Here is a 27771-nt window from a genome sequence, read left to right on the forward strand (position 1 = left end):
CCTAGAGAGGCCCCATGGAAGCTTCTCCCCGCTTTTTCTGGCCCTGTTTCCTCCCAGGAGATTCCTAGAGAGGCCCCATGGAGGCTTCTCCCTGCCTTTTCTGGCCCTGTTTCCTCCAAGGAGATTCCTGGAGAGGCCCCATGGAAGCTTCTCCCCGCTTTTTCTGGCCCTGTTTCCACCCAGGAGATTCCTAGAGAGGCCCCATGGAGGCTTCTCCCTGCCTTTTCTGGCCCTGTTTCCTCCCAGGAGATTCCTAGAGAGGCCCCACAGAGGCTTCTCCCCGCCTTTTCTGGCCCTGTTTCCTCCCAGGAGATTCCTAGAGAGGCCCCACAGAGTGTTCTCCCCGCCTTTTCCAGCCCTGTTTCTTCCCAGGAGATTCCTAGAGAGGCCCTATGGAGGCTTCTCCCTGTCTTTTCTGGCCCTGTTTCCTCCCAGGAGATTCCTAGAGAGGCCCCACAGAGGCTTCTCCCTGCCTTTTCCAGTTACAGTTTCGGAGGCTGGGATTTGTAAGTGGAAAATTGTTCTTGAGAAGAGGCAAAAAAATCTTTAACGCCCAGTTCTTATCTAGAAAAGTTCGTAAGTAGAGGCGTTCTTAGGTAGAGGTACCACTGTATTGTGCTCTTGTGGAGAAATAGGGAGATGAGCATGTGGTTGTGTGAGTGTGTGTATGGCTGAGGTGAGTGCCTTGCAGCCTGGGGCCTTTCCGTGAGGTCTTCCTCTTCGCAGCTGGGTGTTTCCTCTCACTGACTCGGCCGTGCCTGTCCTTTGCTTCCCTCTCCGCTGCCTCACAAGCACTCGTGCAGCACCTGCATGTTGGTGCAGTTCAAGCAGCTGACGTGACAGCACCAGTGGAAGGTGCAGTTGCATCGCTCGGTGACGCGCTGTGTCCGGGTCCGGTAGCCCCTCCCGCAGCACAGCAACTCGCAGCCATCCAGAGCTGGGGAGGTGCTGTTGCAGGAGCGTCCGGCGGTGCCGGCGACGCCCGTCTTGCCGCTGTAAGTGCAGAAGTTGGGAGACTTCTCGAAATAGACCAGGTCGTGCGGGGAAGGAGGCTTGTGGGCGGGGTTCTCCGGCTCCAGGTGGTGCAGCTCCATGCGGGAGGCTCGGTTGCTGCCTTTGTTGCCGTAGATGACCCGGGAAGCGCCGTCAAAGCGGTCCTTGAGGAAGTCCCCCACTGTCCGGAAGGTGGGCAGGCGCATCCAGCAGGTCTTCACGGTGCAAGAGCCTGACATCCCGTGGCATTTGCATTCCTGGCGCATTTCCGTGAAAACGGTCTGGATTGGGGAGAGGGGGGGGAAAAAGAAGACCAAGAAGTCTATTAAGAGCGTCAGAAGAATAATGTTGGGTTCCAACGCGAGACGGGATTGCGCGAAAACAAATGAAAATGAGATCCAGACAGCTGTGAGGAAAGAAGAAACATTTATTCCAGAAAGCAAAAGAGTTTCCCTTTTAGGTGTGGGCTGCAGAAAAATGGGGCACAGCCAGTATTGGGTTCCTACCAGTATGGGCCATGCTGTAACTATGGCGCACTCTCTCACGCACAGCCAAACAAGATTTTGTTCTATACATGCACAGGAAGCAGAATCTCAGAAGGAAACACATGCGCGAGATTTCGGTGATTTTTTGCATCTGCGCGTGCACCGAAGCAAAAAGAAATGCCCAAATCTCACTCGCGCATGCATCCCCTCGCGAGATTTTCTCAGGCATGCACAGGCATGCACTGAGGTTGCAGAGCTCCACAGGAAACACACTGGTAGCAGCCACAAGTGTAAGCCCTCTCTGGGCACAGCAGCAGGTTTTTATAGGGGGGCTTGCCTGAGATGTCCATGTGATGATTCTATGGTGACACTTGAAAGCCGTGTGTGTATGTGAATGTGCATGTGTAGTTGTGTTTATTCTTATGAACATGAAGATCCTCTGGGAGAACTAATTTAATTCCTTCTGTTTAGGTTTGCGGGCCTTACCCTTTGAGATGTGGATTAGATCTGGGGAACATATTTTGGAATATAGAATAGAATAGAATAGAATAGAATATTTATTTAATTGGATTTGTATGCCGCCCCTCTCCAAGGAATAGAATAGAATAGAATAGAATTCTTTATTGGCCAAGTGTGATTGGAGACACCAGCAATTTGTCTTTGGTGCATATGCTCTCAGTGTACATAAAAGTAAAAGATACATTTGTCAAGAATCATTAGGTACAACACTTAATGATAGTCCGGGTACAAATAAGCAACCAAATCATATTAGGAACCAGTCAATTTGAAGAAGTCTGCTAATTTTAGTTGATTAACTTAGTTTCAGCTTTACTGTCAATTATCTAATGAAGGCACTGATTCTCAGACCATTGTGGGTTCTATTAATATTTTCAGGGAAGATGGAAACAGTATAAAGAATAATATATATTTGGATATAAAATTCCGCATAAGAACAGCATACTTTTTAGCACTCTGGGATGTCCTGCCCCCAAAGCCCAATGCCTGGTTCCTAAGTTGAGAAACCTGTTGTGGCTATGATGAAAGCAAAGGGCACCAGACACCAAGACCGCCCTTGTCCCAAAAATTCACTTCAAGCAAGCCAATCTTCCTAGCCCAAGTTTTTCCACTGGGTAAAAAGAACCGATCTATTACAAAAGCTGTGAAGGTGACTGGTGTCAGGCTTAGAGGATTAAGATCTTCCAGCAATGGCTGAATTACAAGTCCCAGAAACTTTGTGTTTACGTCCATAGAGAATTGTAGTTCCTCAATACCGGGACAGCCAGAAAAATTCTCCAGGATTTGAACAAAGCTAGCTAAAGAAGGCTTTTTTCAATCCAAAGTTGTGAGGACTACAATTCCCAGAATTCCTAGTCTTAGTTATGCTGTCTAGAAACTGAATTGGACGGGAAAATCAAAATGTGATGATGACAGTAACAATTACCATACGGGCCCCAGGGGAAGAGCCTTCTCTGTGGTGGCCCCGGCCCTCTAGAATCAACTTCCCCGGAGATTAGAATGGCCCCCACCCTCCTTGTCTTTCGCAAGTTACTTAAGACCCACCTATATCGCCAGGCATGGGGGAACTAAGGCATCTCCCCCAGGCTTATTATATTTCATGTTTGATGTGTATGTGCTGTATGGTTTTTAATTGTTGAGGTTTTTATATATTTTATTATTAGATTGTTATATCTATTGTTATACTGTTTTTATTACTGTTGTGAGCCGCCCTGAGTCTTCGGAGAGGGGCAACATACAAATCTAATAAATTGAATTGAATTGAATGGTGGAAATTGAGAAAGTTATTTCCCATTTTTTTCCTGCTTCTTGGGAGTGATCAAGAGTGTCTGGGTGCCAGGAGCCCAGGACATCTCTGCTTTTCCCTAGCCACCATCTCTCCCTTTGGTTGTTCTGTTAGAAAATCTCCTTTCCAAGGCTCTTTTCTTTCCCCTTTCCTTGCAAATGGGGCCAGCTCCCCTCCCCTCCCATCCACACACCACAGATCCCCTCCAGTTAGAAAAATGTGGATGTGTTTCTCCAAGCCCACAGTTTTTCTTTCCAAAAGGGGTTTTTATTGCAATTAGAAGAACTGGAACCATTTCCTTCCAGATGTTTAGGAGCCCACACGTCAGCCTAGCTCGTGGTTCTGGGGCTTGGCTAGCCTGCCCCATTTTTGGAGGGGGACATCCCATTACCGCAGCCCCACCCCTCTCAGGTTGCTACCACTAGCCCCACAATCTACGCCCTGCAGAAAGCAAACAGGCATACGCTTCCCAGTTCAAGTTCACATTTCTGTGCAATAAGCAGAGAGAGAGAAATTATATTTTGTGCAGCCAAGCCACACACACAAGCAGGTATCTCCTCACGCCCAGAATCACTTGTTTCAATCTGTTCATCAAGGTAAAGGCCTTCGCCGTGAAACCAGGCAGCAAAATCTGGGCATTTCTGAGGGCAGCGGATAGGCAGATTGCAACCAATCAATTGGGTTATTTTCCTGAAACAACTCTGCTAAAAGGCGGGACTTGAGGGCAATCCAATGGCATCAGTAGTGGGTTCTACTCAGTGAGGGGCTACCAAAATTTTTACCACCACACTGTGGCTGTGGCTTAAGCAGGATGCCCTGCATTTTCTTTCAACATCTTTCAGTGCAAATTGGGTGCTCTGGGGTGGAGCTCCATTTTTGCTACCCCACTGCGTGTCCCCCCTCCCAGGTCCGGGCAGCAGCCCACCCCTGGTTCTACTTATTTTTTGCTGCCAGTTTGGAAACAGGAGCAGCCATGCACAATAATAATAATAATAATAATAATAATAATAATAATAATAATAATAACAACAACAACAACAACAACAACTATTATTATTATTAATAATTTATTATTATTATTATTATTATTATTATTATTATTATTATTATTATTATTATTATTATTTAGATTTAGATTTGTATGCCGCCCATCTCCGAAGACTCAGAGCGGCTCACAGCAACAAAGCACAGTACAAATCCAATGATTAAAATGGTTAAAACCCTTAATATAAAAACAGTCATACATCCCAAACAAACCATACATAAAACGGAACGGCCAGGGGGAATCAATTTCCCCATGCAGTACTTCTGTGCATGCACAACACTTCTGTACATGCGCAGAGTGTTTTTGATGAAGTTCAGGCAGGTGGGCGGAGCCTCCCGCCGCCACCACTACTGGTTCGCCGAACTGGTGCAAACTGGTAGCAACCCACCACTGACTGTGGGATGTTATTCAGTTGCTGCCTTCTGACACAGCATAAATACCCCACTGCATTATGTCATCTTAATTAGTAGTAAAGAAGCAGTTTGGTTTTTTTTTAAATATTACCTGCAAACTACGGTTTGCCTATTTCACACAAGGCTGCAAGGGGTGTTTGGGAAGAGCCTGCAGCGTTGGGGAAGTAGAGTTAAGTGCATCATCAGCTTAGAGTCGCTGTGCTCCCACAAGGACTCTGTCCGACATTTCCTGAATTCCAGTGACCCCTATCTGGTGCCCATAACATAGTACAGATGCTTCTGTACAGGTAATCCTCAAGTTAAGATCACAACATTTCTGTGGCTAAGTGAAAAATGTGCTAAATGAGTTTTGCCCCATTTTATGACTTTAATAATAATAATAATAATAATAACAACAACAACAACTACTACTACTACTACTTCTACTATTACTACAACAATAACAACATGGTTGGAAGGGACCTTGTAGCTCTTCTAATCCAACCCCCTGCTTAGGCAGGAAGCCCTACACTACTTCAGACAGATGGTTATCCAACATTTGCTTAAAAACTTCCAGTGTTGGGGCATTCACAACTTCTGGAGGCAAGCTGTTCCACTGATTTAATTGTTCTGATTGTCAGGAAATTTCTCCTTAGTTCTAAGTTGCTTCTCTCCTTGTTTAGTTTCCATCCATTGCTTCTTGTCCTACCCTCAGGTGCTTTGCTTTGGAGAATAGCCTGAACCCCCCCCCCCTCTTCTTTGTGGCAATCCCCGAGATATTGGAACAATGCTATCATGTTCCCCCGGTCCTTCTTTGCATTAAACTAGCTACGCCCAGTTCCTGCAACCATTCTTTATATGTTTTAGCCTCCAGTCCCCTAATCCTCCTTGTTGCTCTTTTCTGCACTCTTTCTAGTGCACGCTTCTAAGTGTCGTTGCAACTTCAAATGGTCAGGGACTGCCTGTATAAGCTTGAATAAATCTTCTGTGCAGAAACTTAACTGGTGGTCACAATTTTCTGTGCCTCACTAGGGCAATTTTATAGCATCTTCTGGGGCGGGGGTGGGGAGGGACATCAGCTCTGGAGCACCCAGTTTGAGACCACAGCTTCTCTGAGATCTTGCTAAGTTGGGAATTCTCCTAAAAGAGATGGCACTACAGTGTGACTGCAGGCCTTTAAACAGAAATAGTAGGATCATCTGAGGTGCTCATATTCTAATAATGGAAGCCAAGGTGCCAGAAGGCAGAAACTCAATAATCATGCAGATGTTATAATCCCACAGATATAATATATCCATTAGAAACCTAGTGGAATATGAGAATTGGTGAGATTTGGTTTTCTTTGGATCAATTCCTTACTGGGTGGGGTGGGAAGCCTGCAGTTTTACAGGTTTCCAAGTGGATTCTTGCTCCAGCTCATGTGTGTTCAATAAAATGCGTAAATCATTGCAGGCATTGGAAGGTAAATCCTAACATGAATTCTCCTACAGGAACTGGCAGTCTGTTGCTTCCTTCTGTCCCAACAATAAGGCAACAATAAAGCTTGCTCCCGGGAAGGAAAGCTAGGGCAAATTTAGACAGCATATTAAAAGGAAGAGACGACTCTTGCTTGATCGCCTTGCTGTTGGACAGCAAGGCGATCAAGCCGGTCAGTTCCAGAGGAGATCAACCCTGATTGCTCTTTAGAAGGCCAGATATCCTGAAGATGAAACTCAAATACTTTGGCCACCTAATGAGAAGGAAGGACTCACTGGAGATGAGCCTAACGCTGGGAACGATTGAGGGCAAAAGAAAAAGGGGACAACAGAGAATGAGGTGGCTGGGTGGAGTCACTGAAGCAATCGGCGTGAGCTTAAATGGACTCCAGAGATTGGTAGAGGACAGGAAGACCTAGAGGAATGTTATCCACGGGGTTGTAATGGGTCGGACATGATTTCGCAACTAATAGCAAAAAAAAAAAAGGCAACTGAGAGCTTGTTTTAATGTGCCTGCACATATTCCCAGCATTCTCATAAAACAACAAACTCTGGGAAAACATTGTTTAGATTCTACCATGCAACTCTGTGCTGTATGAAAAACGGCCAAATCCAATTTCATTCAGGTGAAAGATATATAGAGCCATAATCACATTATGCCTCATCACCTTGAGGTTCGACTACTGTAATGCTCTCTACATGGGGCTACCTTTGAAAAGTGTTCGGAAACTTCAGATTGTGCAGAATGCAGCTGCAAGAGCAATCATGGGCTTCCCCAAATATGCCCATGTTACACCAACACTCCGCAGTCTGCATTGGTTGCCGATCAGTTTCCGGTCACAATTCAAAGTGTCGGTTATGACCTATGAAGCCCTTCATGGCACCGGACCAGATTATCTCAGGGACCGCCTTCTGCTGCACAAATCCCAGCGACCAGTTAGGTCCCATAGAGTGGGTCTTCTCCGGGTCCCGTCAACTAAACAATGCCGCTTGGCAGGACCCAGGGGAAGAGCCTTCTCTGTGGCGGCCCCGGCCCTCTGGAACCAACTCCCCCCAGAGATTAGAATTGCCCCCACCCTCCTTGCCTTTCGTAAGCTACTTAAAACCCACCTCTGCCACCAGGCATGGGGGAATTGAGATGCTCTTTCCCCCTAGGCCTTTACAATTTTATGCATGGTATGTCTGAATGTATGTTTGGTTTTTTATATTAATGGGTTTTTAATCATTTTTAGTATTGGATTATTACTGTACACTGTCTTATTGCTGTTAGCCGCCCCGAGTCTCCGGAGAGGGGCGACATACAAATCCAAATAATAATAATAATAATAATAATAATAATAATAATAATAATAATAATAATAATAATAATATAGAGCCATAATCACATTAACACAATCACACATCTGCATGAGTGCACAATGATCTGAGTGGGACCTTTTTTGGCACGCTACCCTTAATAAAACGTTCATTACTTTGGAGGAATTTGATGACTAGTTTTCCTAGGAGTAGATCAAAATAACTGAAATTGTAACCATTAGCTCTTCAGAAAACAATGAGCTGGTATGAACGGAGTGAATCACGGTCTGAACATATGTTGAAAACATTCATGACGCTTGTTGGGGAAGTCAAATATGGCGTTAATTAGCATCTGCTGATATCCACGTGCCCAGGGAAGTAATGATATGAAAGGCATTCTCAAAGCATGCAATTCATATCACCTTATCACCTCGAGGTTCGACTACTGCAATGCTCTCTACATGGGGCTACCTTTGAAGAGTGTTCGGGAACTTCAAATCGTGCAGAATGCAGCCGTGCGAGCGGTTATGGGCCTTCCAAGGCATACCCATATTTCTCCGCAGACTGCATTGACTACCGACTGGTTTCCGGATGCAATTCAAAGTATTGGTTATGACCTATAAAGCCCTGCATGGCATCGTACCAGTTAGGTCCCACAGAGTTGGCCTTCTCCAGGGCCCGTTTAGCGGGACCTAGGGAAAGAGCCTGGCCCTATGGAATCAACTGCCCCCAGAGATTCGCACTGTTCTCACCCTCCTCACCTTTCATAAAATTTTAAAGACCTATCTGTGCCGCCAGGCTTGGGGCCATTAGACTCTAGCTCCCTGGTCGATGTTGTGGTTAGCTCTGGCCCTACTCCTGCCCCAAGGACTGTGGATGTGGGGGAGACATCCACATGCTGCAGGCCTTTTTTGCCCCCAGTGGAATCTGCTGATGAAGGAACCTCTGACCAAGAAGACATGAGTGACAGGGAGGAGGAGAGTGGGGCAGACAGCTCAGAAGGAGATCAATTATCTAGCTCCTCCTTGGATTCAGAACAAGAGTTAATGATACAGCCATGCATGCGGAGAGCGATGCATAGGCAGCAACAACTGAGAGATTATTATCAAAGAAAATGAGGCCACCTGTGGTTGGGTGGGGCTGTGGTAATTAGTGAGGCTGCTATAAATAGCAGCCTGTGGGTTTAGCCATTGTGGAGGATTATCTGATCGTTGTGTTTCGTGACTGCTTTACTGACTTTGACTTTTTCTGTGCTGATTTTCCCTCGCTTTGAAACTAAACCAGAGCAAAGTGTGTTTCCCTTTGTGAAAGAAGAAGGACTGTGAATTGCCTCACAGCTGCAAGATAAGTATCACAGAACTGATAAGGGACTTGTACAAATTACCAGTTTGTTTGGAGGTGAGTGCTCTTTGCTATACCAAAAGAGGGCTTGGTTTAAGTGAATTTTCATTATAAAGAACATTGTTTTGAATTTTCAAACGTGTGTGTGTCTGAAATTTGTACCTGTGAATTTTTGGGAGAAGTCTACCAGAGAGCCCGACAGAACAGTCGACAAGTCTAGTGTGTCTTGTTATGTGAATGGGAATGGGAATGAAAGCTTTTAAATGCTATTAGAGTTTCTAAAGTTTTTAAGCTATATTAATTAGATTTTTTAGATATGTATATTATATATTATTTTGATACGTTGTGAGTCGCCCCGAGTCCTCGGAGAGGGGTGGCATACAATTTAAATAATAAATAAAATAAAATAAAATAAAATAAAATAAAATAAAATAAAATAAAATAAAATAAAATAAAATAAAATAAAATAAAATAAAATAAAATAAAATAAAATAAAATAAAATAAAATAAAATAAAATAAAATAAAATAAAATAAAATAAAATAAAATAAAATAAAATAAAATAAAATAGTAAAGTAAAGTAAAGTAAAGTAAAGTAAAGTAAAATAATAAAATAAAATAAAATAAAATAAAATAAAAAAATAAAATAAAATAAAATAAAATAAAATAAAATAGTAAAGTAAAGTAAAGTAAAGTAAAATAATAAAATAAAATAAAATAAAATAAAATTTAAATAAATAAATAAATAAATAAATACATTCTACCTAAAAGCCCCATTACCCCGTAGCAGTCCCCATTCTCCCTACCAGACGTCCTGCCTCGTTGTTGTGTAAATTCATCAAGAAGCGCAGGTCTCTCCCCTTCTCGTTGGAGTCCACAAACTCTCGCCCAAAGACCCGTCCAAAGTCCACATTGTCACTGCAGCCACCCCAGTGCCAGTCGGGACCTCCTGGGCCCCTCCGTCGGTAGTCACAAGTGCAAGATTCGATGGAGCCTTCCGAACAAGAACGGGCCACCGAGTGGGTGACCCCAGCACTGGTAATAGCAAAAATGAAGGCGGTCTCCCTGCAACCTGGAAGGCAGAAGAGAGACCATACAACGTATCAGTGAAAAAGCACCGAACCCAGCTTAGGACAGGTAGTCCTTGACTTACAATAGCTCATTTAGTGACCTTTTGAAGTTACAACTAGAAATGACTTAACCCGGATGACAAAATCAAAAATATAAGAAATTAGTGCTACAGTATTAAAGTATATACCAGTGAGGGCAAACCATTTTTTTCTCAGGTGCCGAAAGACCGTGTATGTGTGCTATTGTGCGTGCGCGAGTGCCCACACCCATAATTCAATGCCTGGGGAGGGCGAAAACAGCTTTTCCCGCCTCCTGGAGGCCCTCTGGAGACCAGAAATGGCCTGTTTCCCAACTTCTGGTGGGCCCAGTAGGCTTCCCTGGAGCCATGAGAGGGTAAAAACACCCTCCCCATCCCTCAGAGGCTCTCTGGAAGCCAAAACACCCTCCCAGGGCCTCTGTGTGAGCCAAAAATCAAGTGGCCAGTGCACACACACACACACGTTGGAGTTGAGCTACAGCAATGGCTCGCGTGCCAGCAGAAATGGCTCCCCATGCCACCTGTGGTACCCGTGCCATAGGTTCGCCATCACTGGCATAAACCCAAATTAGAAATAATAATTATAAATATTATTTAAGATGATGTGAAAATGGGGAAAGTATACTTATTTATTTTATTTATTTATTGGATTTGTATGCCGCCCCTCTCCGCAGACTTGGGGCGGCTAACAACAGTAACAAAACAGTATAATCCAATACTAAAAACAGTTAAAACCCATTATATAAAAACCAATCATACATACAGACATACCATGCATAAAATTTTAAAGGCCTAGGGGGAAAGTGTATCTCAGAGGGTGGGGGCAATTCTAATCTCTGGGGGGAGTTGGTTCCAGAGGTCTGGGGCCGCCACAGAGAAGGCTCTTCCCCTGGGTCCCACTAGATGACATTGTTTCGTTGACGGGACCCGGAGAAGACCCACTCTGTAGGACCTAACTGGTCGCAGGGATTCGTGCAGCAGAAGGCGGTCCCTGAGGTAATCTGGTCCGGTGCCATGAAGGGCTTTATAGGTCATAACCAACACTTTGAATTGTGAGCGGAAACTGATCGGCAACCAATGCAGACTGCGGAGTGTTGGTGTAACATGGGCATATACCCAGGTGATAGCGTTCAAAAAAGCACTATATTAACAGCCTGCCAGATAAAAAGGGTTTTTTAAAAAATAGAAGTCACTCAAGGAAAGGCTAAGAAAGTGAGGGAGGAAGTAGTTCGTTTGGAGAAGGTTAAAGGTGGAAAGGAGAGAGGAAGATAGGAAGGTGGGAGAGATGGAGAGTGTATGAGGGGAGTGAGAAAGCAGACTGGTGATTTACTAACAAGAAAGCGGTAAATATGAATACGGAAATGGCTAGAAACATGGATTTAGGCAATGTTTTTGATATGTCTGCAAGATATATACATTGTATAGTCTGGAGGACAGAAGGAAAAGGGGGGACATGATCAAAACATTTAAATATGTTAAAGGGTTAAATAAGGTTCAGGAGGGAAGTGTTTTTAATAGGAAAGTGAACACAAGAACAAGGGGACACAATCTGAAGTTAGTTGGGGGAAAGATCAAAAGCAACATGAGAAAATATTATTTTACTGAAAGAGTAGTAGATCCTTGGAAAAAACTTCCAGCAGATGTGGTTGGTAAATCCACAGTACTGTAATTGAATTTAAACATGCTGGGTATAAACATATATCCATCCTAAGATCAAATACAGGAAATGGTATAAGGGCAGACTAGATGGACCATGAGGTCTTTTTCTGCCGTCAATCTTCTGTGTTTCTATGACATTTCTATGAACACATGTGAAAAAATTTAAAAAAAACTTTTTGCCCCAAAAAAAAAGGGGGGGGGGAGAAGAAAGAAAAGTGACTAATGACTGTTTTTACAATTGTTGTGGTCTCCCCCCTGCGGTCATGTGATCAAAATTCAACCACTTGGTGAACTGAACTCATATTTAGTGACGGCTGCAGTGCCTCAGGGTCATTTTGCGACCTTCTGACAAGTCAAGTCAATATGGAAGCTAAACTCACATAACACCCTTGTTAAGAACTTAAAAACTGAAGTGATTCACTTAACCACAGTGGCAAGAAAGGTCGTAAAAGGAGGCAAAACACACTTTAACAAATGTCTCCCTTGGCAGCAGCAATTTTGGGCTCGGTTGTGGCTGCAAGCTGAGGTCTACCAGTAGTTCCCAGTGAATCCATAATAAGGGCTGCCTCATGTGCTTGAAGACCAACAACAAATTCCTGACACAATGCAGGATGCAGCAGCATTCCTTAATCTTGTGGGCAATACTTAGATCATGTTTAAGGTGTCTTAGCTCTAAGCTTTCTAGGTCAAGGATTGTAAGTCTAGTTTCGTAGGGTATTCTGTTACGGGAGGAGGAATGCAGGGCCCTTCTGGTGAAGTATCTCTGGACATTTTCGAGGGTGTTAATGTCTGAGATGCGGTATGGGTTGCAATATATCCCATATATCTTCTCTTCTATCCCTATATCTTTCTTCTATTCTCTTATCGATTTATTTTATCCTATATTATCTGATTATGACCTATAAAGCCCTTCATGGCATCAGACCAGAATATCTCCGAGACCGCCTTCTGCTGCACAAATCCCAGTGACTGATTAGGTCCCACAGAGTGGACCTTCTCCGGGTCCCATGAACTAAACAATGTCGGTTGGCGGGCCCCAGGGGAAGAGCCTTCTCTGTGGCGGCCCCGACTCTCTGGAACCAGCTCCCCCCAGAGATTAGAACTGCCCCTACTCTCCTTGCCTTTCGTAAACTCCTTAAAACCCACCTTTGTCGTCAGGCATGGGGGAACTGAGATATCTCGCCCGGGCCTATATAATTTATGTATGGTATGTTTGTAGGTATGTCTGCTTAAAAATGGGTTTTTTTTAACTATTTTAAATTTTAAATTGTAAATTATTAGATTTGTCATGAACTGTTTTATTGTGTTGTGAGCCGCCCCAAGTCTACGGAGAGGGGCGGCACACAAATCTAATAAATAAATATAAATAAATAAATAAAATAAGTAAAAATAAATCTCTTCTATTCTTTCTCTAATTCTATTTCCTCGAAGGTGTCCTCTATTACCTTCATTGTGTATTATTGTGTATTGGGCAAAATAAATAAATAAAATAAAATAAAAAGCTTTCGTCCTCGTACAAAAAAAGTGGTCTTATTAGCTTCAAGGAATAATCACAGTGGGTAGTAACCACAGCAATAAAACTGGTAGCAGCAAATAAGAATAGTAAGGTGATGTTACTCATCAGGCCATTTCAAGCAGCCTTGCCTTGCTCTGAACAAACATAGGGAGGAGGCACTTCATTGGAGAAAGAAACTTTAAGTTATATATCTTCTGCATTTGTAAGTGAAGTGAATGAAGAGTTAGGAGCAGTTAAGGGCTAGATGCTGTGCAGAGGTGAAAGGAAGCACTTTATGGAGGTAGATGTTTAACTCCCCCAAACATCAATATTAGAATTCCATCTCTCAGTTTCATAAAACCAATGGGTTTGAATCTTCTATCGGTCTACCTACCTACCTACCTACCTACCTACCTACCTATCAGTGATGGGCTCCTATGGATATAGTCAGGTACGCAGAACCGGTAGGAAAAAATTGAATTTTTCTCTTTTTCCTTTTGGGCTCTGGGTATGTTTTTCCTATCACAGTAAGTGAGGTTGAATGTGTATAATTTTAGAAAAGCTGTGCGTGTGTGTGTGTGTGTACATACACATTATATAGTAGATAATGTATATTTTTGTGTGCCTTTGTGTAATGTGTATGTACGCATATGGCATACATACATTAGTGTTGAGTTATAGTAAATAGATAGGAAAATTGTATCTCTTTGAGGAGAGACCAGGAACCCTAGCCCTAACCCAAACCCTTGATGTGAGTGACATCAAGTTGGCCACCAACTATCATTCACTTAACAACTGTAGCAAGAAAAATTGTAAAATTTTCACTTAACAAAGTCTTGCCTATCAGTATAAACATTGGGCTCAATTATGGTCGTAAATCGAGGACTACCTGTACTAATGACAAATCGTTAGGTTCACAAACACATTTGTCCAAACAAATTAAAAGGAGTGGGGAGGATAAGGGCACCATGACCTAGAGAGACCACACTGAGAGTTTCTCTGACCCTCTCAGCTGTTGGCTTTAATCTGGCCGGTCTAAATGGCAGCTTCTTCAGCTTTCTCATTCTAACCCAAGTAAAGTATTTTCTTAATTTATAAACCTAAATGGTTTATGAAAGAGTAGTAGATGCTTGGAACAAACTTCAAGCAGACGTGGTTGCTTAAATCCACAGCAACTGAATTTAAACATGCCTGGGATAAACATAGATCCACCCTGAGATAAAATACAGGAAATAGTATAAGGGCAGACTAGATGGACCATGAGGTCTTTTTCTGCCGTCAATCTTCTATGTTTCTACATTTCCATAAATGGAGCGCCTTAAATGGTGCTCATGAAGACATGCCCTTCAGCCATCAGAACTCACTTGATCCCAATGCTCAGGCATACTCTTTAGCAAACAATCAGCCAGGTTAATCAACAAGCATACTTGTTGATTGGTCCAAGATTCTAACAGCTGAACAGCTGATGAAGGGGATTCTCAGCCATTCTTCTGGCTATTTCCCCCTATTCTGCTCCAAGGAATTCTCCCATTCTTATGGGAATATATTGGAAGGTAAGTCATCTAGTCCAACTCCTTGCATCTGCCTCTATCTAGGATCGAACTCACAACCTCCTGATTGTGAGGCAAGAGCTCCACCTCTGGGCCACCGCAGCTGGGTATGGAAGGATTCCAGGAAACAGAAAGGGACTGAAAATCATTTCCATTCCCCATTCCATCAGTGGCAGCTTCCAGTAAGGCAGAAATGGAGAACTATGGCCCCTTTATGACTTGTGGACTTTAACTCCCAGAATTCCTGAGCCAGCATGGGCCATAGTTCCTTATCCCTGCAATTCTACTCATTTACAGTATTTCTTAGATTTATGTCCCATCTTTTTGGTCAAGAGCTCAAGAAGGAATATGCTGTGCTCCCTTCTCCCATTTTTCTCCATTACAACAACCTGGTAAGGTCACCTGGGCTTCCATGGCTGTCAATTAATAAATCGGCTGTTGTTGTTGTTGTTGTTGTTGTTATAATCATTCATCATCGTTATGGTTGGTCACACCGTCAACCAGATGTTTAGACAGGACAAGAACCTGGGAATAGGCAGATATGACTTCATGGTATTAAAGGTATTGTTGCAGGATGCAAGCCATGCCACGTAAAGCTGCCTTTTGTAATTGACTGATGGTGATATTGTCAATGTCAAAGGTGTCCATGTGGTGCTCAGATGGTTTATTTATTTAGTTTTATTTATTTATATCCTGTCTTTTATTACTTTTTTTACAAATAATTCAAAATGGAGAACATATCCAACATATTGTTGTGAGCCGCCCCGAGTCCTTGGAGAGGGGCGGCATACAAATCTAATAAATTACTATTACTATTACTATTACTATTACTATTACTATTACTATTACTATTACTATTACTATTACTATTACTATTACTATTACTATTACTATTACTATTACTATTATGTCAATACAACACAGCAAACGAGATCACTATGCTGGATTTCGTATTTCATCACCAGTCGGGCACTTCCCAAGCACCTAGGACTGCATGATGTAGCGGCGAATTATGTTTGCCGATCCCAGTAAAGCGGCCTTTTGCAATTGACAGATGGAGATTTTGTCAATTCCGATGGTTTTCAAATGTCCACTGAGATCCTTTGGTACTGCGCCCAGCGTGCCAAGTACCACTGGGACCACTTTCACGGGCTTATGCCAGAGTCGTTGCAGCTCGATTTTTAGATCTTCGTATTTCACTAATTTCTCTAGCTGCTTCTCCTCAATTCTGCTGTCTCCTGGGATTGCGAAGTTGATGATCCATGCTTCCTTTTTCTCCACGATCACAATGTCTGGGGCGTTATGCTTCAGAATTCGGTCAGTCTGAAGTCGGAAGTCCCACAGTAGTTTTGCTTGCTCATTTTCGACCACTTTTTCGGGCTTGTGATCCCACCAGTTCTTTGCCACTGGGAAATGGTAGTTCCGGCACAAGTTCCAGTGGATCATCTGTGCCACAACATCATGTCTATGCTTGTTGTTGTTGTTGTTGTTGTTATTATTATTATTGTTGTTGTTGTTATTATTATTATTATTATTATTATTATTATTATTATTATACCTTCATTTTCCTATTTTCCCCGCAATAATAAACCTGAAGAGAGTGACTGGCTGAAGATCACCCCCAGCTGGTTTTCATGGCTAAGGTGAGACCTGAACTCACCATCTCCACTTTTCTAGACTGTTGCCTTAACCACTAGATCAAACTGGTGTGTGTGTGTGTGTGTGTGTGTGTGTGTGTGTGTGTGTGTGTGAAAGAATTGCACCCAATGTGCAGGTCTTTATATTTTCTGATTACCTCCAATTCTTCCCCCTTTATTCTCCTCTTGTTCCATTACTCTGTTAGTCTGCTGATCTGTTCTTTAGCAGAGCTCAGTTGCTAACCCCAGAGTGAGATGTCATGGTTAATATCATCATCATAGCTATGTAATTATCCAAATTTGAAAGGAGGGAAAGAAAGGTGATTCAGTGTGCATCGATGCTCATGCTGCAATCTGTTGGCAACTCCTTAAAGAAGTTGGCATCTTCTGGTGGCAGCTACTGTACGCATTCCCAGAAAATACATATTTGGCTTAATGTGCTATATAGCGTATACCCACGCAGGCCACCAAATCATCTTTTAATCTTCAACCAGTCCATGTCCGTTTAAGCTGTTGAAATCCCACTGAAATCCATCAGATTTAACCAGGCCAGGTGTGCTGGACTGACGCTTCTAATTCAAAACAGCACGTCTGTTATATTGTTTTTAATAATGCTGAAGCTACACAAAATGTACTTCAGGCACATCCCACTAATTGCCATGCAGTTTGCTTTCAAAGAAAGGGGCCAGGATGGGCACCATGAAAAATTGTGAGACATTTGGTTTCTGAAAAAATCATAAAGCAGAACCAAGAATAGTTGCCTGGTCTTTTACTACCTGACTGTGTTCCCTTGCTCAGTTTCTCCAGGGTCCGTGGCTATTCCCCAAATAGATTTCATAAGCTGGGGTGAAATGGTCCCAGTTCGGCCCGGTTCAGGCATAACGGTAGTAGTGGCCACCAGTGGTTTGGAGAACCGGTAGGAGCGGCAGTGCAAGGTTTCACCTGGACATTGGCATTTTCTCTTTTTTTCAGCCTCAGTGCATGCGCAGAGGGTGAAAAAGCATGTGTAATGGTGGCGCGCGTGCAAATGCACGCTTCTGAAGCAGTAGGGAAGGTAAGTAGATTTCACCACTAGTCATGGGTCCTTTGACCATTCGACAGGGCTTATATGCTGAGGGTGGAAGGCTTTCTAGTGGATGGGCACATCTGCTATGGTGGACATCCCCCTCTTAAAATCTTGCAGAGGAGCAAAAATTAAAGAGGAGGAAAATTAAATACGGGTAGTCCTTGACTTACAACAGCTCGTTTAGTGACTGCTCAAAGTTACAACGGCAATAAAAAGGGTGATCTATGACCGTTTTTCAAATGCAGCATCCCCGTTGACATGTGGTCAAAATTCAGATGCTTGCTTGGCACCTTGGTTCATATTTATGACCATTGTTCTGTCCCAAGGGTCATGCAATCCCCTTTTGAGACCTTCTGACAAGCAAAGTCAACGGGGAAGCCAGATTCACTTAACAACCCGGTTACTAACTTATCAACATTTGACTTAACCACGGCGGCAAGAAAGGTCGTAAAATGAGGCAAAATTCATTTAACAAATGTCTCACTTACCGTTAATTGTAGTCGTACACCGAAGACTACCTGTAGAAGTTTCTCATTCAGGGGCATCAAACTTGCTTTGATTGAGGGCCACATCAGGGTTGTCTTTGACCTTGGGAGGTCAGGGGGCATGGCCAGCTCAACATCACTCATTGAGGCTCCAGTTTCAGCCATGACAGTCTCCTGCCAGCACTCTGCCAGCAAAAATAGAGCCTAGGCGGGCTGCACACAACCTCCTCGAGCTCTGTTTTCACTGCTAGAGGGCTGCAGGAGGCCATCACAGCGGAAAAGAGAGCCTGGGAGTGCTACACATGACAACCTCCATTTTTGGTGACAGATGCACCACGGGCCGGTCTTTCATTGCTTCAAAGGCAGCCCTGTGGGCCAGATCTAAGCACCCCCCAGGCCGGATCTGGCCCACAGGCCTTGTGTTTGACACCCCTGTTCTACTTGTGGGGGGGAAATGGCTTTCAAAGACCTGAAGGTTGGGTAGGAAAGAGACTTTGCTCCTCCTTTCCCTGCTTCTGTCTTCAGCAGCAGCAGAGAAACGCCGTGAGATATACGTGGTGCTTCACAGGTGTGGACACTAAGAGGCACCAGACAATGTACTGCTTTGAGCAGCTCTTACAAGGGTTGGAAGTGGCCATGGGACCAGCCATCCAGATTTAGACCCAGTGAAACGGCTGGTCCAAGTGGCAGGTCGGGAGAGTGGGTGGGTTTTGTTTGTCCAGTTCTGCCCTTTAAAGCATCCGCTTTGCTAGTTAAACTGGAGAGTTGGTCCTGGTTCCTATTAGGAAGGAAAAACAGAAAACGAGGACGAGAAATTTGTGTGCTCTGTGCAGAAGTCTTCTCTCCTTGACCGAGGCACTCACTTTTGCAGCATTCCTCACTAAAAATGGAGAGCCATCTACCCATCGCAATGCAATGCAATTAGTTTCATGCCTCCCCTTGCTAAGTCAGCCAGATTATAGGAGCAAGAGGAAACTTCTCAGGTCCAGGCTTCAATCCTCATCATCAACATCATCCTCACCAACACCACCATTCAGCCCGCTCTCCACCCCGTCCCCTTACCTCTGTTGACAATCTTGCCGAACACATTGGGGCCGGGGGTAGTAGGGCAGTTCCAGCGGCGGTTACGGAATTGCCACTTGCACTCCTTGATGGCGCTCTGCAGGCCGCTGCTGATGCTATGCAGGATGCCTGGGTTTTGGCGGATGAGCTTGCGTTGCTTGCGGCTCAGGAGCTGCAAGGAAGGGTCGAGCACCAGCTGCACGTTCTTGGAGTCGGTCAGTAGGTTGGTAGACGAGGCCACGTTGATGATTCCCCTGCAAGCAAAGGTTTCAAGAGGATTACATTGTGATCAGGACAGGGTGGTTTTGGGCTCCTTAAGAAACTCAGACCCCCAGAATGCAGTGTTGAATATCAAGTTCTGCAAGGGCATTTGGAACAGAAGGGATTAAGACTTGCTGACATTCTTGGATGGTTCTGAACAGCCTCTATCATGGGCTTTTTAAAACCTTTGCTTTGACCTAAATATCACTGCATTCAATGCTGCTAACATCTATCTATCTGTCTGTCTGTCCGTCTGCCTGCCTGCCTGCCTGCCTGACTATCTACCTACCTACCTACCTATTTATCCATCCATCTATTATCTCTCTCTCTCGCTCTCTCTCTCGCTCTCTCTCTATGTCTGCCTGCCTGCCTGCCTGCCTGCCTATCTACCTACCTACCTACCTATTTATCCATCCATCCATCTATTCTCTCTCTCTCTCTCCAGTCTCTCTCTCTCTCTCTCTCTATCTATCTATCTACAGCCTCTCTCTCTATCTATCTATCTATCTGCCTGCCTGCCTACCTACCTACCTATCTACCTACCTACCTACCTACCTACCTATTTATCCATCCATCCATCCATCTATTATCTCTCTCTCTCTCTATCTATCTATCTATCTATCTATCTATCTATCTATCTATCTATCTACAGTCTCTCTCTATATATACTGTATATATATATCTTTCTCTCTATTTATCTCTCTATCTCTCTATCTCTCTATCTACAGTATCTATCTATCTATCTATCTATCTACAGTCTATCTATCTATCTATCTATCTATCTACAGTCTATCTATCTATCTATCTATCTATCTATCTATCTATCTATCTATCTATCTCCTTAAAACCCACCTTTGTCGTCAGGCATGGAGGAACTGAGATATCTCCCCCAGGCCTATCCAATTCAATTTATGTATGGTATGCTTGTATGTATGTTTGCTTAATAATGGGGTTTTTAATATTGTAAATTGTAAATTATTAGATTTGTCATGAACTGTTTTATTGTGTTGTGAGCTGCCCCGAGTCCACGGAAAGGGGCGGCATACAAATCTAATAAATAGATAGATAGATAGATAGATAGATAGATAGATAGATAGATAGATAGATAGATAGATATCTATCTACAGTCTCTCTCTCTACCTAACTACCTACCTATCTATCTATCCACCCACACACCCACCTACCTATATATCTATCCATCCATCCACCCACCCACCCACACAGGTATGTATCTAAACCCTCTCTCCCTGGTGATATCCTATATAAAAGAATTGTCCAAACAGGCAAACAAGAAAATCAATGAAAACCATATTAAATAGCAAGAGAAAAACTAAAATTCATAAATAGTCAGCATAATAATAGCAATAGCACTTACATACCACTTCACAGTGCTTTGCAGCCCTAAGAGATTTACAGACTTAGCATATCCCCCCCTCCCCCATCAATCTGGGTCCTCATTTTACTGACCTCAGAAGGATGGAAGAATGAGTCAACCTTGTGCCAGTGAGGATCAAACTGCTGGCAGTGGAATGCAGAATTAGCCTGCAATACTGCCTTCTAACCACCGCAATGGCTCTTAACATCAATTCTTACCAATTAATTTAAAGAATAAAAATGAATTCTTCCCATAGTATAGCTTCACTCCCAGAAGGATCACAGGATCCATCAAACCATGCCAAATATAGTAAATCAACTAATAACCATGTTTTGCCTGTTTTTCTTTCATTAGTGAAAGATAATTGAAGAGTAAATCAGATAAACCTCTCTAGACAGGAACTGCCAGAATTTAGGTCCAGTTGCAAAGAAGTCCCACTTTTATTCTGGCCTATATTATATTTTAAGAAGTCAAGTATGCCCGCAATGATATTATAACACAAGAACAAGGGGGCACAATCTGAGGTTAGTTGGGGGAAAGATCAGAAACAACGTAAGAAAATATTATTTTACTGAAAGAATAGTAGATGCTTGGAACAAACTTCCAGCAGACGTGGTTGGTAAATCCACAGTAACTGTATTTAAACATGCCTGGGATAAACATACAATGGTACCTCTATTTACGAATTTAATCCATTCTGTAACCAGGTTCTTAAGTAAAAACGTTTGTAAGCATTTTTTCCCATAGGAATCAATGTAAAAGCAAATAATGCCTGTGATTGGGGAAACCACAGGGAGGGTAGAGGCCCTGTTTCCTCCCAGGAGATTCCTAAAGAGGCCCCAGGGAGGCTTCTCCCCACCTTTTCCGGCCCAGTTTATTACCAGGAGATTCCTAGAGAGGCCCCACAGAGGCTTCTCCCTGCCTTTTCCGGTTACAGTTTCGGAGGCTGGGGTTTGTAAGTGGAAAATGGTTTTTGAGAAGAGGCAAAAAAAATCTTGAACACCCGGTTCTTATCTAGAAAAGTTCGTAAGTAGAGGCGTTCGTAGGTAGAGGTACATTGTATATCCATCCTAAGATAAAATACAGGAAATAGTATAAGGGCAGGCTAGATGGACCATGAGGTCTTTTTCTGCCGTCAACCTTCTATGTTTCTATGTTTTTATTAAAAACATAATTTAAAATGTCTACAAGTCATTTTATCATAGCAGCTGCGGCGATCACACTCCACATGACAAATGAAGAAATCACAACAATTTTTGGACAGGTTTTGGCAGGAGATCATGTGGATGAGGAATCAATCTACTTATTGCAATTAATAAGAGGGGAGCAGAGTGTTCCCATCTCTTGCCAGAGCCACCCCAAACATGTGGAAAGAGCTAAAGAGGAATTCCATATACATTCCAAGCCCAGTGCATCTGGCATCCTTGAAATAAGAAATTATCTTGTCTAAGAATTTCTGTCCCCAACTTAAAGTTATCTGGGGGGAATACAAATTTATTTAACAGAGCTGTCAACAAAGAATTTGTTGTAAATGATTTCTATTTGGCAGAGGAGGTTCTTGCAGGATCCATAAAAAGAGCACAGTGTAAGGTGCAAAATTCCTATTGCTCAAGTTTTCCTTAATTTGATATGCTGCAACACCCAGAACTCCCAGTCAATTTCTTCTTTCTCTTTAACACCATAGCATTAAACACTGTTATAAACTCCAGTCATTTGTATAGAAATGCAATTAATGCCTGATAATATAATAGATATAGTAAAAGTACAGTAACAGTTCACTGAAATAAATGTAAACCTAGTTACCCAAGTCTTTGGAGAGGGGCGGCATACAAATCTAATAAATTACTACTACTACTACTACTACTACTACTATTATTATTATTATTATTATTATTATTATTATTATTATTATTATTATTTTGTTAACCAACTAGCTGAGCTACCTAAATGTTTTAAATAAAAATAAACCGGTTGTTATAAATATACAACATATAGCTGTTATTATCCTACAGCTATTTTCTCTCTTATTATTATTAGATGGGATTGAAAATTTGGCACATATATTTATTTATAAAATCCATACACTTTACTGTTATTCCAGATAGGATTTTAGAATAATATGATAGCCAGTTAGGGTTTTTTTGTCTCCACACACACAAAACAACAGACATGTACTGTATAGCACAAACGTAAAGCCCAGTTTGACCATAAGACTTAAAAGAAATTCAAGCACCATTCCATACTATTTAAAATATTAAAATATTTATTTGAAAAATTTGAACTTATTCTCCAAAGAATGTAGAAGACGTGCCAGGTACAACGATCTTGATAATAGCAGAACTTAAGAAATGTCATTATAAAACATATAGAAAAGCATTAGCAATTTTTTTTTTAAAAAAAATAGAATTTACAAACCCCAATGGAGAGAGGAAAGAAGAGCAGCCACATATCACCCACACATTAAGGGAGCTAGATTCCCTTAAAAGGTTATCTGTTCTCTGAGACTCCCCTACCACCACCCCACACCACCCCTGCAAAACAATGGCCACAACTATCTCAAGAGCAGAGAGAGAAACAATGACAGCAAAATGAGAAAACAACTATTCTGTATACAGTATTTAAAAGGGCCAAACTACATGCCAGGCCTCACCCGGTGGAAGAGATTGCAAGCAACATTTGTTTATTTCCTTCATCCAAGTAGCTGCTACTTATCCTGCCCTCCACCACCCCAGTCCTGCACAAGTGGAGAATCTCTATAGAAGTCAGGGGTGAGATCCAGCAGATTCTGACCGGTTCTGGAGAACCGGTAGTGAAAATTTTGAGTAGTTCGGAGAACTGGCAAATATCATTTATGGCTGGGTCCAGAGAGGGGTGGGAATAAAGATTTTGCAATATCCTTTCCCCCGGAGTGTGGAGGGAATGGAGATTTTGCAGTATCCTTCCCCTGCCACACCCACCAAGCCACGCCCACTAAGCCATGCCCACAGAACCGGTAGTTTAAAACATGGATTTCACCACTGATAGAAGAAGCCCTGGAGGCTCCAGGTAGTAGCTCCAGATGCTCTTTTGCACTGATATCCCTAATTACCTCTAGGACGGAGAGCAAGGACCCCCAATGTTATGCCATTTCAGGAAAGAAAACGCATTACTTGGAAACAGCCGACTTCGGCACTGGAGTTAGCATTGGAAGAAAGGGAAACTGTAGGGTACCATTAAGACAAGTTTCTCAACTTGGCCTTCTCCATCCATACCCAACAAACTCCCATAATTTTTAGGTAAGGGGGGAAGGATTAAAGTTCATCTGGAGGGCAAGCACTGGGGGAAGATTGCACAAACTGCCTTATTCAGAAAATGACCGGTGCTAAACTGTTAATTTGTGGCTGCTGCAAATTGTGGCTTCCTTTGCTTTACAGTAAGATGGGTCTAAGCTTTTATTTTTAATGTAGACGTTTCAACATGAAAAGCAACAGTAATCTGATAATTATTAACAATAACAACCAGCTGATAATAGCTGTCAGCTGGCTTTTGATAGGGGCCACCTTGGATCCTGAAAGGCAAAATAAAAGCAAAGGAAATTTTTTTTAAAAAATAAATCAACCAAAATACATATTTTCCCATAGCCAAAAACACTTTGCTCAGTGCCTGAGTGAAAATAAACTCTTTAGTAATCTGACATGCTGGACACTTGATTTTATCAATTATCACTCCTCTCTATTATTCGTTCACTTTAGTTTCCACTGGTTGATATTTTTAGAAGGAATTGTGAGAGCTTTATCTGAGAGTTCAAACAAGGAAGGGCTATATCATTCATGGAGTATCTTTGATTAGCAGAATAAAAAAAAAAAACACCAGATAACTGACAGGTATATGGTACAGGCATACTAAAATAGCGAAACATATTTCCTATTGAGCTATGGAATTAAACTGCAGCACATGTGTTTTAAGAGTCTTTGTAGTGGAACAATGTTTACCCAATAAACTATATGTGCATCTTCCCCTTCAAACATTGTAGAGGGGTTTGTAATATTGCCTATAATAGTCCAAGTCGTCCCTGAAAACTTACGGTAACTCTAAATGTGAAAGAGGGTCAACACTTCCTAGGCATACAGTCCAGATATTTCTACGCAAACAGAACAGCTGAACCCAAAGACGCTTTTTCAAAAGGCAACTGGACTTTCTCGTTCTTCCTTTAAGACATTTTGCTTCTCCAAGAAACTTCTTCAGTTTTGAACTGAAGCGAAATATCTTCGAGGAAAACCCCCCAAAAAAGTCCAGTTGCCTTTTGAAAAAGCACCTTTGAGAGACAACCTGGATGACTGAGAATCTCCATAGACAAACAGCTGAATTCACGTCTCTCGTAAACTCCTTATTCCAACACAACCCTTTCATTTGCATGATTTTGCAATAGAGACCAGTCTGTCAAAGCCAAAGAGGCTCTCCCCTCATCTCCTTCAGGACTTCTAGTCCATTGCCAAATTTGGTGGCAGGGAGCTGGAACCAACAGCCTCTCTAGCACTAAGAAGCATGGAAATCCTTCTTCTTTTTTCTCCTTTTCTGTTTTCTTTTACTAGTACTACCAAGGACCTTTGGGCCTCACTGACTCACTCACTCACTGACTCACTTCACTTGGAGTACTCAAAATGGTTAGGTTAATTTTCCAAAGCTCTGCAGCCCTGAAATTTGGTACCATGCATATGTCATCTCAGACATTTTAATAGCTAAAACAGTTTGGAAAATTGTAGAATTCTTCCTCGAAAGATGGGATGGAGGAATTGTATGGCCTCCAAGGAGTTAAGAGTGGGGTTTCCCAAACTACAGGTCAGGACTCTCCCTCCAGGGAATCACAACCAACTTTGGTTTTTTGTGTGCATGTGTGTGTGATCATTTTGATCAGGTTTGTTCTGGTCAAATCGAAGCAAATACATTCTTAGACTTTGTTCCTCACTTTGCCTGAAGAAAGCCACTGTGGGAAATTCCTGTGCCACAAAGTTTGGGAATCTCTGCAATATACAGATTGCATTATAAGTTTTAAAAGCATTGCTTTTTTTTTTTTGCTCAGCTCAAACACAAATGAAAAAAAAACAGTTTTATTCATACAAAGCTGATCCTGGATCCTGCAAAGTTTGAGGCTGTTGAGCATTTCATGCTTATGCAAAATAGTCTAAGATATGCCACTTACTTGAAACTATTGATAGAGGGTCTAAAATACTCTTCTTTGAAAGAGGAAACAAGAAATGTATCTGCTCCACAGATGTGACCCAAATGCACTTAGTCATTACTACAACACCATGCTACCCTTATAAACAGTTATTTAATACTTATGCATCTCAAACCATACTGATTACTAGCGGCATCTGAGGAACAGGCATTCTTTTCTTCTTTCAATCCAAACCTAGAACATGACCTTCACTTCATTCCAGAAACGACCACGCAACATTGATGGTTTGATCCAGTGGTTAAAGCATCAGGCTAGAAACCAAGTGACTGTGAGTTCAGTCCTGCCTTGGGCATGAAAGGTAGCTAGGTAACTTTGAGTCAGTCACTCACACTCTCTCCCAGCCCAACTAAACCTCACAGGGTTATTGTGGAAAAAATAGAAGAAGGAAGAAGTTTTAAGTATGTTTGCTGTCTTGAGTTATTTATTAATTCATAAAACACAAGGTTAAAAAAATATAAATAAATGTGGGAACTCTCCATATATGCTTCAACACATTTGGAGAAAGGGACACTTCCATTAACTGCAATTCCCTTTTCATTTCTACACTGAACAACTTATAATTCAGCTCTCAATTGCTCTCTCTTTTCTTATTTTGTACTGAGCCCCTGGATCTGGCAATTTCAGATTCCACGCACCTGCCCTGATTCCAACACCACTTCCTGGGATCTCACAGCTACCCCTTCCCAGATCCCACGTTGCTGCTTCAGTCCCACATGCAGAATGGGGCAAGAGACCGAGTGAGTTACGCAGCTGGGTGAGTGGCCAGATCCAAATCACTGGTGACTGACAGTAAAAATTATATTGGAAGGTATCACACCCACAAAGTACATAGCCATTGAATCTGGCCAAGGTGCTTACTGAAATGATCACTGCTTTCCTCTATTGATAGCTCCATTGGACCCAAAACCAGAGGGGTATTCCAGTAGAGGGGCTAAAATTTGAAATGGGATTTCTTTGCGTTCATGGAGAGATTTCAATAGGACCGTCAGGAATCAAAAACTGAAAACGAGAGTTGTATCTGTCTTCTCTGAACTACGATTGGAGGAAATACCTGCATACCTGCAGAACTATTTTTACTTGATTATCCTGCTGTCTCAGGAGAGGCATGCAAAGAAAATGGAAAGAAAGAATATAGACACGAAAAATTCGAATAACAACATTAGCAATTATGGAAATAGTGCAACAGTAAATTAATTTTAGCGAGAGTGTAACATACTTTAGTTATAGAGGAAACATGTATGTATTAATAAATAGTCTATAGAGGCAAAAGTAGAAGTAGTAATAATTAGCAGCAATTCTTTGGTAGAAACCAAAGTGTATAAATGTGGCATTCCAAATTTCCAACTAACAAATTTGGCCACCCCATGTGGATAGAGCCAAAGACCCAATCGGGGGCTTTTTTGGACCCTATCCGTGTCTCCTGCAAACGACAGTCGGATGCTCAAGTCTTCCAAACTTCCACTGAGCAATACCCCGCAGAAACCGAAACGGGATCCAGGTCTCTAGGCAAGAACCAGCGCCTGGTCCTGCTCCGCTTCTCCACTTGGCCATTCGTCATTGCTTCAGAAGCCGAGTTTCGGGCAAAGCTCAAAATTGCCAATTCGGGACCCTCGAAGCACCAGTAGGTTTGACGTCCCTTCCCGTCCCACCGTTTCACTAAAAGGCGAGCCGGTTTCGCAAAAAGGCGCAGCCGCGCGTAAAAGCGCACTTACCACCATCGGCCGCTGTTATTCACCGCTAGAGTGTTGGAAAGAGAGGAAAAAGCCAAAACCCACAAGGTCTTCAAGCCTAGCATTAATGCCACGGGGCTCATCGCTTCGCCTGCCTGCTCGGCGGAACCGCAGGACGGGGGGGTTTGGAAGCGGCGAATGATGGATGGGTGGGTGGAGAGGTGGGACGGCGGATGCGGTCTCCAAAGCGCTCCGCTGGCGAGGGCGCGCACCGTGCGCCCTGGAAGCGCCCGTCGCTGGTCAAGAAGATGTGAGCCCAAATTGAAGGTTTTTAGTGGTATGGGGGGGAAGGGAACAG

At 42.7% G+C, this 27771-nt stretch overlaps 1 protein-coding gene across 1 annotated transcript; it reads right to left on the reverse strand.

Annotated features, from left to right (window-relative positions):
- Positions 1–785: 785 nt before the first annotated feature.
- On the reverse strand, positions 786–27556 carry WNT1 (Wnt family member 1). Its single transcript, XM_070736018.1, has 4 exons — positions 27456–27556; positions 18890–19143; positions 9634–9899; positions 786–1274 (listed from the first exon to the last, which is right to left on the reverse strand). The coding sequence occupies exons 1-4, from the start codon at positions 27554–27556 to the stop codon at positions 786–788; spliced, it is 1110 nt and encodes a 369-aa protein (XP_070592119.1).
- Positions 27557–27771: the final 215 nt, after the last annotated feature.

Source organism: Erythrolamprus reginae, chromosome 2 (genome assembly GCF_031021105.1).
Source record: "Erythrolamprus reginae isolate rEryReg1 chromosome 2, rEryReg1.hap1, whole genome shotgun sequence".
Classification (NCBI taxonomy): domain Eukaryota; kingdom Metazoa; phylum Chordata; class Lepidosauria; order Squamata; family Dipsadidae; genus Erythrolamprus; species Erythrolamprus reginae.